Genomic DNA, 14,186 nt, shown 5'->3' on the forward strand with positions numbered 1-14,186 from the left:
TTCGAACCCCTCACCCATATGTATTTTCAATGGCATATTATACATTTACGAGAATACTTTATTACTTAAAAGAAGTAAATATACATTAATGAGCACATATATTTTTGAAAGAACTAAGTGTTTTTAGCTAAGAGTAAAAAAACAAAAGTTATACAGTGTAGCTTTAAAGAATGACTACAGTGCCGTTCCAGTCGCGGTCAAAGTTGATTCGAAAGACCGCCGTTCGTCAGTTTCTGTGTTTACTAGTAGCACGCAAGTGCAACTCTGCCGTCATCATGTTAAGCCCTGCCCACCGACTCTACACGATGTGATTGGCCTGACAAGTGTTTGGTTTTTACAGCTCAGAAGTGTATTGAGAGTTGCTAGACGACACTCGCGGGAGATTAGATTTGCTGCCGCTAGGGTGCGTCTAGATTTCTAGGCTAATAAAATAAACAAAAATGCTCCCCCAAATTCAAGACAAATTAACAAAATTAAATAATCACAGCCATCATGAAATCTGAAAATGAATTAAATTGTTTAATTCATAAATTGTTGATCGCAGAATTACATTTAGGTCGGCTCATGTTGCATCAGACTTCTTTTTACACACATTTACAGCATTGAGCATTATAACAATCACATACTTCTGTTTGGCCTTTAACTGCAGTGGCCAATCCTAGGCATTTAAATCACCCACGAAAATGCCAGAGTTTATTCAGTATGCGTGCTGAAATCTGCGCACACATGCATTCTCTTCATAAACAACAATGTAAGAGATATATTTTGCAGTATGCACAGCTTCCAATATTGTAACAGAAGTGTTACATTATTCACATTAGACTGAAGTCATGGGACTGTTCTTTCTATATGTAATTTATTTCAAGTTTAATAATGAATAACTTGTTTTTCATGACACTTTTTACAATGAATACTTCACTTTGAGAAAGTCTTGATTTTCTAATGCGTAAAAAGCAATAAATTAATTCATAAATGATTTTGTCTGTGTAGCCAGAATATGAAGTTACTTTTTATGCGTTCTATTGATCAACATTAACAAATAATTTTAGGTAATCAACATTTTGTCGTAATATTGCAGCCTTACCATGTAACGAGTTCTTATTTTTTAAAATTGATGGACTATTTACATTATGCAATTGTGTAAATACATGTATGCCACCTTCGAGCAGCATTAAACAGTATGTAAATAAGCTCAAATGTAGCTTCTGTTCCACCTTTGCTGTGTACAGATGTTTTTTGTTGCTAAAATGTGATTAGTAACAGTATATAGTATTTTTATTGATTTGAAGTAATTGGCTAAATGTAAACATTTGATACAAAAGAAAACTGATACTTTCAATAAGGTAATAAAATTTACCTGTTTGTGTCACCCGTCAAGTATATTTTGGGCTTTAATAGTACACAATCCTTACATAACGTCATACCTTAATAGGTATTCAAGGCATTCTTTATATATTGCCCACCAGTCATTTTATCAGGTTTATGCTAAGCAAGTACTTATGTAGTAAGACGGTGTTATAAAAATACCAAATTCATTTTCCATCCAAAAATGTGTACTATTTTTATCCATTGAACACTATTATAAAGAAAAATTTTAATCACTCAGCATGTTGCGTTCATATTCTGGGCTTGTTTGCTCGCCTGTATGCATCATCAATAAGGTCTATTCTGAGTTTACCAGAATACATGTTTTAGTATATGAAGGCACTTCTGTGCTGTATATGGATCACAAGTGCCGAAAACTTGGATTTCGTTTGCACATTTTTGTTTTTGATCTTTTAGCATAGTTTGAATGAATAATCAATGTCAACTGTCTTCCTCCTCAGATGATGGCGCGAAAATATTCTGCACCAGGCCAGCTTTGTTCCATGGGTGGTCACATGCCGACCAACGTCAACCCCACAACAGGACGGAAGGGTTCACTGTGTGTGACCAATCAGCAGTTTGGCTACACCTGTCCCACCTACAACATGCCTCAATGGCCTCAGGTGGGCCCGCTGTCATCCACGGCTCCCCCTGCAGGACTACAACAAGGCTTCCTCATTCCCTCAGGAGCTCCCCAATCTGGAAATGGCTGTGGGTCAACCAATCTACGCACCACTCAGGCAAGCTGAAACAGCTGTTGATGGGTTGGCACAAGGACGAGAGAAGCTGTGCCTCGTGGGGTTGAGATTATTGGGCCTAGTCCCTTCAGGTGGACATGTTTTATCTGGCAGTTTACATTGGAAAGACTTCTAGGTCCATATAATGTGACTCGGGTTATTCAAATTTGACCTAACCTGCTGTTTAAAAGACTGAGATGAATGTGTTCATTTAATAAAAAAGCAGAAAGGGTCAAACTGAGTTGTCTTAAACATCAGATATATAGCCTTTATAGTACAGATACCGTCCTTATTGTAATAAAGTCTGGCAGTGAGATGCAGTGATGGTGTTGCAGTTTATCTGCATAAGAGATGCTGACATGTTAGCGAATGGATGGACTACACCACCAGTGTCGGTGGGCCCCAACTGTACGTATCCTACAAATGAGTGTAGAATGTTGGCTGATGGATAAAGAAGGTAGGAGTTAGAAGTAACTGCATTTGAGACAGTCTTCTATTTTGTTGGTGTTTGAAATGAAAGAAAAAGGATGTGCAATTGAGGAAAGTAAAAGTAGGGTTTTATAGCTCTTCATACTTGCACGTATTTCATAGCATTGTTCATTTCCTGACTTTTTTTTTTTTTATCATTTAAGATGAACTTACAGTACAGTGTATCTTATATAAAGTCACCACTACTCCCTACCCATACCCTTTTTTGTATGTAAGTGAATACAATGCTTAATTTGGATTATAGATGGTTCTTGAGGGGGTGAGCATCCTGTATGCATATTAATGAAAGCACATTTCATCCAATGTTGCTTTCATTTTGAAAGAAGCTAGCCTTAAACCACGGGATTATGTCTTCCCTTCTTTAAAAATGTCATACAAACATCATAGCCCATGCAAATGTGCTGAAATACTTTTGGGCAAAATGGCTTTGTTGAGAACTGCAACGACAGAAGTACAGTATTAAACTACAGCACTGCATATATATATATATATATATATCACTCCCCCAAACATTTTTTCTATACCACAAATTGAGTGCCAATCGTTTGCGGAAGTGATGTCCCATCATCTCTGAAACGATCTGCTTGACTTCTCTAGAGAAGGTAAATGTTACTGCAATGCAGAATTTGCGTCGTTTAACCGAGTGGGGAGGGTTATTTGTTACTTTTGATACTTGACTGCACAGATCCAAATACTCTGTAATTGACCAGAACCACATTTAGATTAAATGAAATACCACTTACCACAGTCACACTTCTGTCACATAACTGAAATTCTGAATGTTTTCACAATCCACATCTCACTTGTTCCCATAGAAAACCGCATTAAATTTGTGGTCAAAAATTGCTGCTGCTGATGTTTTCTGTCAATTTGTTTCATCCAGGGTCCTTTTGGTGAATATCTATGGTTTTATGTATCAGTCTTGTAAAAAAAAAAAAAGATAAGAAAAGGAAAAAAAAAGTGTATATATATATTCAAATGCTTAATAAAACATTTTGGACTTTTTCTCCTCCCACTACATTGTGTGTTCTTTTTTACAAGGCATTTCCTATCAGTTATGTAGTTATTCCTTGCGGTCCGCTACCAATAAAAATAGTAAAATAACTTGGGAATACTGTTTCAATCTTTTGCACAGATTTTTATTTGCCAAAAATCAACTTAAAATGGTCCTGCTTATGTTTTATTTATATTACAAATGAGGTGGTTTCTCAGTCAAAAAAGAGACCACGTGACAAACACAAACGTTCATATTCACAAATTAGTAAAACATTAGATTTATAAAAAATTCTAAAAGAAAATAAATAGTTAAATTCATTGTCCAGTCTTTTTTTTTTTCATTGCGTCTCTAGTCTTCGTTTCTTCATCATCTGGCCGTGCCTGTATGGGCTCTGTTGTCCACCTTCATTAACAATTACAACATTATCACAGGCTCATCATTAAAACAAGCTAAAGTCATTTCTCATAATGAACAAACAAAATCAAGCGCAGCCTGGTTCTAGAATTGTGGACCACATGCTGCCGACTCTGAAAGTGTTAAGTCATATATTAAAGGGGACGTGTGATGTTTGCATGAGTGAAGAGGCAAAACCGGAACTCAGCATGCGTACACTTGCCTTATTACAAAATTAATCAATGAGCATGTATTCATGAAGTGAATACGAGTCAGATTGTACCTGCTCCTGCTGTAGTTCTCATCTCAGAGGATCTGAATTGGTCACATCCTCCCTGGCCTTGAGGAACGACATGCCCCTGTGGTTGAGCTGGTGGTCTCAGGTACTGGGCTCTCTGTGGAGTCTTGCTGCGTGTCATCATCTTGTGCTGGCTCGGCGTGGTGGGGCGAGGAGGTTCTGTGGAGCCTGCTGCGGGATCGTCGAGCATATCAATGCCATCCAGAGTGAAGTCCCATAATTCTGGGTCATCTGAGAAGTGAGAGTTTTATATATATATATATATAACCTCACAATCCAAACCCTCAGTCAAAAATTAAAATTGTCGTTTACCAGTATGAACTTTCTTATGCTGAACACAAAAGATATTTTGAAGAATATGGGAAACAAAACAGTTGTTGCTCCATACTATGGAAGTCAATAGGGTCTATCAACTATATGGATACCTACTTTCCTCAAAATATCTGTGTTTAGCAGAAGAAAGAAGTTCATACAGGTTTGGAACAACATAGGGTGTGAGTAAAATTACAGAATTAGCATTTTTGGGTCCATTTAATCAGATTAGTGAGAAAATTCTGCCATTAACTCATACTTGTGTAATTTTAAAACCCATTAAAACTTGAAACGTAGAATATTGGATACACTGGCCACGTTTTTCAAATCAGGAGGACTGGTAAAACTTAGTGATGCTTAGGACCCTTTAACATGATTCTCTTGCAAAAGATTCCTTCCTAAAATACTGTCAGCCAAATATTTTAATATACATAATCAATGCTGTTTGCAAATTAAATAACTTTTATATTGTCACTGCACTAAAGCTAAATCAAATTTAAGTAAATATATATTTCCTACTGTCATAATGTCAATATAATGTAAATGTTGAAAATCAGTTAAATATATTTAATATTTTAAGTTGTTATCCAAAGAGGGGCATTCGCGAGTCACTGTTTAAACAGTGGCAGTGCTGATGTGATCATTTTTCATGTTACTAATGCACCTCATGTTTCTTAAAAATATTCCTTACCAGCCAGATACTCCTCCTGTTTAGTTGTCACCAGGTGTCCGTTTGGTGTACTGTGGTTAACAGGACCTACAGCCTGTCCTAAAACGATAAACCCACCGATGGACAACGCTACACACCTGACACTCCTGCAGGCAAAGGCTTGAATGTTTTATACTCATGGCTAAAACATGAACCCTTAGATTTTCCATCACACCTTGCTTGGACTGCAGGGCCGGCACCGTGCAACCGTTTGATGGTTGTTTTTTCTGCTCCTGTAGCAACTTCTTTGCCTCCATTTCCTGTCTGAACTTTTGCTGCAGCTGCTGCTGCCTCAGCTTCCTCTGCTGCTTGGAGTCCAGTGCAGGATCAGACGAGGACAGGTCAGCCATGTCAGCTGCTGACCTAACAACATGGAGAGAAGCAGATTTATCATAAGTGCAGCTGGCTAGTGTTGTAGCCGGAGTTAGCACCAAATAAATTCACCTTGAGGTGTTGCTGGGCCTGTTTTCAGAATCCTGGTGAGCTGACGCGTTGCCAGAATGTGCTGCCGTGTTTGTCAATGAAGTCCTGGATCCAGTGCGGCTCTCATGCCCTCCTCGTACAGGGCGACTTCCCATTTCCTCAAAGGGGATGTTGGCTGGTTCCGTTGATTTGATAAATTCCCTGCTGTTGGCTCGGGCCAGGCTGTCGAACCTGGCCTTCTCCACGGATGGCTCGCCATCACTGCGTTTGGTTTTGTCTGGGTCTAAAGGAGGAGGTGGCTAATAATAGGAAAGACACTATTTCAGGTACAAAACTTAAGAAAATACATTTGGCCTGAATGTTTTCAAGATTACTTCTTACCTGCTTTGGTATTTTATTGATGGCTATGAGATACTCCTTATTCATAATACAGTTTCCAAGCGCATTTCCAAAACACCTTATTGTAAAATAAATTTAAAAAAATGAATTAAATTTTTATAAGGTATAATATAGTCAGCCAGTACATTATACACTATATAGAAACAGTAAATCTTGACAGGGTGATCCAAAAAAAATATATAAATAAAAATTTAAAAAATATATATATCTATATAAAATAATGAACACAGCAGTCATTCCACTGAAGAATCTGTGGCTGAGTTTTGTTTTCGAAGGGAATATTCCACCCGATCAACGTCAATGCTTTCATGTTTGCGCGAATCATTTCTCCCCAGACTGCTTTATAAACGAGGGTCAGTATAAAGCAGGTTTTGCTCAGAACTTGATCCTTGAAAAGGATCGGTACCAACTATTCGTGTTCCTGCTGCACCTCCAGAAGAAGTGAGTGTAACGTTTAAAATGCATGCACACTTCACGATGAATGCAGCTAAAGTTTACAGGATAAGTTAAATTACGGCATGCTTTCAATGTATGACGTTCTCAATAAAATTCATCATCCCACGTTTATAAAGAACAACATGTTTTGGTTATAGTGTTATTACAAACTGTATATGATGGAGATAAAGTTAACATGGTAACACTGCACGAAGCTTACTTTTGTAGATGGTTTATAACGGTGTCTGTTGAAACAACGCTGTGGTGTCCTAATGTCAGTGCTTCAGCCCTGACAGTTGTACCTAACACTGCATAGATAATGTTTCGCATCACTGACAAGCCTACATTTACAGAAAAAAAGTTATGACTATTAGCTCTAACACCAATCGCTCAAAAAACGAACGTTTACATCAGTAAGCTTAGCATTCGTATCTCACTACGCTAATGTTACCCTGCCAGTACAAAGATAGATCATCAGTGACATTATGTTGACCAACCATTCAGAAACGTCCAGCTCGCACAGCCGTCTTTTTCCGGGTTCAAATTGATACAATGTGTCCTCAGAGACTCCCATTGCCATTCTTTCTCCAAAATATACCCAACTGTTGCTTCACGTGTGTGTGTGTGTGTGTGTGTGTGTGTGTGTGTGTGTGACCACCCCACATAATAGAAGGACAGGGTGAGCAAAGCTCATTATCATTTAAAGTTGCATGCACAGAAATGGCTTGGTGAAAACAGAGCTGTTTTTGACCTGTTTTGTAAAATGAGTGTTCTTACAATACTAAGGATAATTTTTAATTAAAGTATATTACAAACTTTTCATTTAGACACTAAAGAATCATATTAACTTTTAGAAAAATGGCATTATATGGCCCCTTTAAAGGGTTAGTTCACCCAAAAATAAAAATGTGATGTTTATCTGCTTACCCCCAGTGCATCCAACATCTAGGCGTGTCTGTTTCTTCAGCAGAACACAAATGAAGATTTTTAACTCCAACCGTTGCTGTGTGCCAGTCATATAATGATGTGAATAGGTAACAATTCTATGAGAGCAAAAAAAACATGCTTAGACAACGTGAACAAAAACCCTGCTGCTCCTGACGACACATTGAATTGTTAAGACACGAATCGGTTTCTGTGACAAACCGAACTGTATTTTTTTTTAACCTCATTTCCCGACAAGTCTCATCAAGTTTTCCCATCGGCTGTAACTTCCGTTAGGTGAGGTCAAATGGCGGCGCGATCATATATATATAGAATCCTCAGTCGTGCCTGCACGGACCGGTTGAATGAGGCATCTACATGATCTATGTCTATCGCGCCGCTATTTGACCTCACCAAACGGAAGTTACAGCCGATGGGAAAACTTGATGAGACTCGTCGGGAAAAGAGGTAAAAAAAATAACAAATACTGTTCAGTTTCTCACAGAAACCGATCGGTTTGTGTCTTAACAAATCAATGTGTCGTCAGGAGCAGCAGGGTTTTTGTTCCCGTTGTCTAAGCATGTTTTTTTTTTGTGTATGTTTTGCTCTCATAGAATTGTTACCTATTCACATCATTATATTGACTGGCACACAGTTAAAGTTAAAAAGAGTTAAAAATCTTCATTTGTGTTCTGCTGAAGAAACAGACACGCCTACATGTTGGATGCACTGGGGGTAAGCAGATAAACATCAATTTTCATTTTTGGGTGAACTAACCCTTTAAGTAAATTATTCCTGTAATGTCAAAGCTAAATCAGCATCATAACTCCAGTCTTCAGTGTCACATGATTCTTTAGAAATCATTCTAATAAGCTGATATTGTCAATGGTGAAAACATATTCCTGTGGAAACTGTGACAATTTTTTTCAGGATTCTTTGATGAATATAAAGTCCAAGATAGCATTTATTTGAACCAGATAGGTAAGTAAATGCCTTTACTGCCACTTGAGATTAATTTTGTTAATATCCTTGCTGAATAAATAAAAGTACTATTTTTTCCACAAAATATTGTACTGACTATTGTATTTATTACTCAGAATCAAGTATATGTAGAGGCAGCAATCATTACTTGAGTGCTCGTTTCAGTCCATCCGTGACGGCTTCTTTTCTTGCTTTTTCCAGTGACAGAGCTTTGGATTTGAGGCCTTCACTCACCCCATATCCTACATCCTCATGGAATGAGCCATCCTGTGGAAAAGACATTGAAGAAACAGAATGAGCATGTAAACTACTCACAATGCTGTGTGTCTATCCCGTCAGAGAACACTTACCTTCAATTGGACCTTCACAAAGGCACTGACTCCAACATAAAATTTCCCATTGATAAGGTCCACAAAGTCTATAACACAAGATTGACCACATCACCTTTCATAAACAAGCTCATCAATCTGATTTGAATGCAGCATAAATAGTATGTCTAAGCATCTGTCCCTGTCGGGATGAGAAATGCATCAGTGCAGTTGTGACGGTGCCCTTACCAACATTTTGCTGAGATATTGAGTGTGACCATCCATTATAGCCAAACATTTCATTGGCCAGGCTTATAACTCTGTGGCCTTCGATATAGCACACCTGCAAAAAGCAAATAATCTGAAAAACAGCTAGATAATCAACTACATATTAAATGTTCAAGTCTACATATTGATGTGTATAAGAAACACATGAATTTTCACCTTTTGTCCTCCTCCAGCCTGTCTGGTGCTGATATATTCAGGTCCCAGTCTCTGCCGTAGTGCATTCTGGACTGCCTGGTATTCCTCTGCAGTGTATGTATACTACAACAAACATGAACAGTAACAAATGCATTCTAAACTCCGGAGATATAATACATTATGGAAAGTTTTCTGTAGCTCTTCACATAATGTCAAAATGACCAAAAGTGTTCAAATCTGTTCCCTAAAACACATACCTGACCAAAACACGTGCTGGTTTCATGAGGTTTCCTCTCCCCTTGCCTTCCACTGCAGTGATCCATGTGCGTTCTCTGATCACCTAGTCTCAAAAGCCGTCAATATTCTGTTTTAAACGATGTTTGATATGTATAATGTGAGTAGAGGTCGCTAAACTGTAACAACAGGAAGTCTGACCCAGCATTACGCGCTAGCGTACGCCCATAATGCGCTGCCCCACTTTATGTCGACGGGCCGACAAATGTTACTGATAAGCGTTAAGTCAATGTTTCTATGGGAACATTCTAATATAAAAACCAGACGCAGAACAGTATTTGTTTGAGCGTTTGAAAACTCCCGCGCCGCAACGTTTACGCCGCCCCGCCTACTCGCCCGTGCGTAACACGTCATAAAGGCGGGGCGCAATCCAGTGAATGTAGTCGAGTTAGAGTCCCCATGAAATCAAAATGTAAGTTTTTTTGGCTTTTAGTATCAATATTTTAGCCTTACTGTTGTCTGTAAGCTATGTGCTCAAAAATAATATCAAAATTTGCATTTAGAAGAAAGGCAAGCATAAGCGTTCATGATTTTGATGACATCGCTCTACACTTCTGCTTCTCCTCAGATTTTCAGTCCAATTAAAATCTCTCTAGAATTTAAAGTGTCCTACCTATAGACTGTACAAAAATGTCTGTGACTTCACCCATAGGATTCTGGAGTTCAGTTTTGAAGAGCAAATTAGAGACGAGCTGCTGGTCATCTTGGCAACGCGTCACAACCGGATAACAGAAAATGGGCAAAGAGGCGGGACGTTGGCGGAGCTGAGGTGACGCGATGACTAACAGACAGTAGTTAAATGGCTATCCACCTGTCAATCAAAGTGGCCACACCCTTAATTATGCAGAACTTTAAGGCTTTATATAATGTAAACCAATGAGTTATAACTAAATTCACCTTTCTCACAGTTGTCATGAAGGGCAAAAATAAAAACTCAATGAGATTTTGCTCCCTTCTAGAGCCTGTCCCTACTGGCCAATTAAGGAATTGCAGTTTAAGTCACTTCTGTATTGGCTTTAAGAGAAACTGCGGAAGACTGCCGCTTGGTCGTACCCCTATATTATAAATAGACACTGAAGCTGCAGCTAGAATCAGTCACTTGTTGACACATGTACTTATTTCGACATAGTGAATGGCAGCGCACCTTATAGGGGATAGAGAGCGATTCATACAGTGTAACTATGCTTTCCATCTGTGTGAGTGATTCATGTCAGTGTCACACAGTCTGCTCCGGTCCAGAGACACGATAGTACAGAGCAGATGAGTCGGAGCGGACCGCAAAACATATCAGACCTATATTTGAATTCTGCACAGAATGCTAGGCCCTGTATTTTAAAGTAGGCTAGTATGGAGAAGTTTAGGAGGATAAACAGTTAGAGATTAGGAGAAAATTGCTGCTTTTCTGAGCTCAAAATCTCTAGCCGAGCTGTGATATAAAACCATAGAGTAGACTGTAAAAAAATGTGGACATAGTGTCTGTGACATCACTCGTAGGTATCTGAAGAGCATTTTTACTCTAAAAGTGGGTGGAGCGGGGAGGAGCCATCTTGGCAGCACGTCACCACACCACTCCTGGATAACTAAAAATGGGCAAAGAGGTGGGACATGGGTGGAGCTGAGGTGTCTGGTTGCCTTAATTATGCAGAATTTTAAGGCTTAATATAATTTAAAATTCAAAATTAGCTGTATAGACAAGAACCATTTTCTTGTACCAGGCTGTAAACATGTTTTTTCTGCTGTAAAGTTGGGCATTTTAACATAGGGGAGATACAGATTTGACTCTCTTTTGGAGTCAGTCTCTAGCGGCCAGTCGATGAATTGCAGTTTAAGTCACTTCAGTGTTCGCTTCAAGAGAGACCGCAGGTGGTTGCCGCTTAAAGGGTTAGTTCACCCAAAAATGAAATTTCTTTCATTAATGATGACTCACCCCAATGTTGTTCCACACCCGTAAGACCTCCATTCATCCTCGGAACACAGTTTAAGATATTTTAGATTTAGTCCAAGGCCTTTCTGTCCTTTGAATGTAAGTGTATGCCCACTTGCTGTCCACGTCCAAAGGTAATGAAAACATCATCAAAGTAGCCATATGTGACATCAGTTGGTTAGTTTGAAAACAAACTCTTCCGCGTTTGTTTTCAAACCTCAAATAAAGAATCAAACGGTTGTGAATCAGCCGATTGATTCGTGATTCATATCGCCAATGTCACGTGATTTCAGCAGTTTGGCAGTTTGACACGCGATCCGAAACATGATTCATGATGATCATTTGATTCTTTATTTGAGGAACACGGAAGAGAAGACAATGCTGAATCAATGCATCAACGTGAGGACTGCCCAAATCCTATTTTCCATCAGCTGTGAGGTGAAAACCACATGTCCCAAGATACTGCGCTCAAACTTTGCGTCATCAAACTACACATTTGTTTTGAATAGGCGCCCTCCAGTGGACAGAAAGTTGCATAGTGCACCTTTAACGTCTTTTAAGTTAAATGTTTTGTATACTATATAATATAATAAGCTTGTGAAATCAAGCATTTCTTACTGTTGTTTAGCTTATGTACTACCATAACATACAGCTACCCGATTAGCCTGCTAGCCTAGCTTATACACCACACATTTTAACTTACACTACATATATGTGTTAAATGTCCAAATATTTGTTATTATTTCAGTAATAACCATGTAAAATATTTGTATTATTATTTGTGCAATTTTTTGTACTATTAACAGATCATCTGACCCAGCAGCTAGTGAGACTGGGGAAACTCACATCCATTGTGTTCTCTCGACACTACTCTTCTCTTTCTATGAGTGCACTTCAAAAGACCCTTCTGTTAAGCTCCTGAAGTTTGCAGAAGACACCAGTGTCACATGCTTCATCCACAATGGTGACGAGTCTGCATACAGATAGGAGGTTGAACTGGCTGTCAGGTGCATTCATAACAACCTGAAGCTGAACATGCTCAAAACAGTGGAGAAGGAACAGCCCAGCACTTCCGCCACTCACCATCATGAGCAGCACTGTGGCAGCAGTGGAGTCATTCAGATTCCTGGGCATTACCATATCTGAAGTGGGACACTCACATAGACTCCATCGTGAAAAAGGCCCAGCAGAGGTTTTACTTCCTGCTGAGGAAGTTCAACCTGCCACAGGAGCTGCTGACACAGTTCTACTCAGCCATCAATGAGTCTGTTCTATGCACTTGTATAACTGCCTGGTTTCTACAGCCACCAAATCAGAAATAAGTAGACTATAAAGCACAGTCCGGGTTGCTGAAAGGATCATTGGCGTTCCCCTGCCCACCCTGCCGGACCTGTATCTCCTCCAGTCCAGTGAGGAAAAGGAAAGGTAAAATCATCACAGACTCCACTCACCTGGACACCACCTATTTGAACTGTCAAATGGTTAATGTTAACAACATCAGCACTGCGTGACTGTGTGTTTAGTGTGTATTAGCGTTGCCTGTACAGTCTAATCTTTTGCTTTTGACTCTGGGTGAATCTCCAGTTGTCACTGATGATTGACATTTGGACCTTTCTGAATTATAATGCACCATCAAAATGATACGTTTAATTATTCCAGCCGCAGCGGCTGTGAGAAAAGGCTATGAATGATCCACCATCTGCAGCATCCTCACATCTGATATAGTCTAGCCGGAACTCCTTTATATAGACGTGACGTCATAATTAGCATAATGATTCTGAAATGTAAAAAGCCTTCACGTGTTTGCCAACCTTGTCATTTCAGTGTAAACTCGTCATTTTCTTAGAACTGATGTGTTCGATTTGATTTCTTCGACATAAAGCGGCACTGTGCAGACTAATTAGTGTATAACATCAAAGTACCATGAGAGCGTTTAGAAAGCATACAGAGCTTTATTTACAGTAATTACCGCATGGTGTGAATGCAACATAACGCCTACTTCTCAAAATCCAATCAATAACTGTCTTTTGTTAAAATAATCTGTTACACTCAGATGTAGAGGAGAGCTGGGCACAACCTAACGCTTTTTGACTGTCTCAGTTTGTGTAAATCCACTTGGGGTTTAGAGTATTTATTTTTCCCCACATTAATTGCACACGTCTAGTACAATTATGTGGTTTTGTTTCATTAATACAGTGTATACTTCTTTCTTGATTTACCCCGAAAGAATGAAAGTGAAATGTGACAACATGCCCCAGAGGTGGGCTACAATGTAACATGAGCAAATGACAGCCTAAAATGTTATCTGATAAAATCACAAAAAAATATCCAAAACAAACTAAAATAGTTGGTCAATTAAATACAATTATTAACTGAAATAAAATTATTTGAAATAAAATAATGGCATTTTTTTATCATAAAAAATGCACACATTTTTGATTTTGACAACAAACACATCACTAATACAGCTATACAGCATAGTTAAAAACAGAATAATAATGAATCATTTCTGAACATTGACTCTCAGTCCTTATTTACCCTTTTCTCATGGTTTCTGAAAAGAATTAATAAAAGTATAGAATATAATATCATAGTTCTAATAGGGGCTCATTGTAACGCTATTTTAAATAAACATAAAAAACAGAGATGAAAAATAAACTTAAGAAATTTACTTTTGCTATGGTAAAAAAATGTTCAGTGATATCTTCCAAAGATTTTTAATTGTGATGCTCTTTTTTCTCTATATGGTGTTGATGTGGCAACTATAAATACACA

At 38.5% G+C, this 14,186-nt stretch overlaps 2 protein-coding genes across 6 annotated transcripts in view; one reads left to right on the plus strand and one right to left on the minus strand.

The window, feature by feature from the left end:
* The window catches only part of wnk1a (WNK lysine deficient protein kinase 1a), a 38,097-nt gene extending 34,488 nt beyond the window's left edge, over positions 1 to 3,609 (plus strand). For all 4 annotated transcript variants that reach the window (XM_067435994.1, XM_067435997.1, XM_067435996.1 and 1 more), the window contains exon 24: positions 1,827 to 3,609. In XM_067435994.1, the coding sequence (XP_067292095.1) occupies positions 1,827 to 2,114 (288 nt within the window). In that variant the 3' untranslated portion in view covers positions 2,115 to 3,609. The remainder of the gene's footprint in view (positions 1 to 1,826) is intronic.
* A 116-nt stretch (positions 3,610 to 3,725) lies between these two features.
* rad52 (RAD52 homolog, DNA repair protein) lies at positions 3,726 to 9,831 on the minus strand. 2 transcript variants are annotated; one of them, XM_067436266.1, is made up of 11 exons: positions 9,451 to 9,831; positions 9,215 to 9,316; positions 9,020 to 9,113; positions 8,813 to 8,880; positions 8,611 to 8,729; positions 6,105 to 6,180; positions 5,745 to 6,022; positions 5,476 to 5,663; positions 5,283 to 5,360; positions 4,265 to 4,510; positions 3,726 to 3,990 (listed from the first exon to the last, which is right to left on the minus strand). In XM_067436266.1, exons 1-11 carry the CDS (start codon positions 9,514 to 9,516, stop codon positions 3,926 to 3,928), a joined length of 1,380 nt encoding a protein of 459 aa, XP_067292367.1. In that variant the 5' UTR covers positions 9,517 to 9,831; the 3' UTR covers positions 3,726 to 3,925. The 2 variants fall into 2 exon arrangements, with proteins under 2 accessions (XP_067292367.1, XP_067292368.1); XM_067436267.1 differs by lacking the exon at positions 5,283 to 5,360.
* Between the last annotated feature and the right edge of the window lie 4,355 nt (positions 9,832 to 14,186).

This window comes from Pseudorasbora parva, chromosome 25 (assembly GCF_024679245.1).
Source record: "Pseudorasbora parva isolate DD20220531a chromosome 25, ASM2467924v1, whole genome shotgun sequence".
Classification (NCBI taxonomy): Eukaryota; Metazoa; Chordata; class Actinopteri; order Cypriniformes; family Gobionidae; genus Pseudorasbora; species Pseudorasbora parva.

Excerpts from the sequence above, each read along its gene's own strand:
- rad52 (XM_067436266.1), bottom strand. The coding sequence starts at position 9,516 with ATGGATCACTGCAGTGGAAGGCAAGGGGAGAGGAAACCTCATGAAACC. Across the intron at positions 6,181-8,610 it reads GGACTGAAACGAGCACTCAA|GTGTTTTGGAAATGCGCTTG; the intron begins GTAATGATTGCT and ends TTTTACAATAAG. Across the intron at positions 5,361-5,475 it reads GGCCCTGCAGTCCAAGCAAG|GACAGGCTGTAGGTCCTGTT; the intron begins GTGTGATGGAAA and ends TTATCGTTTTAG.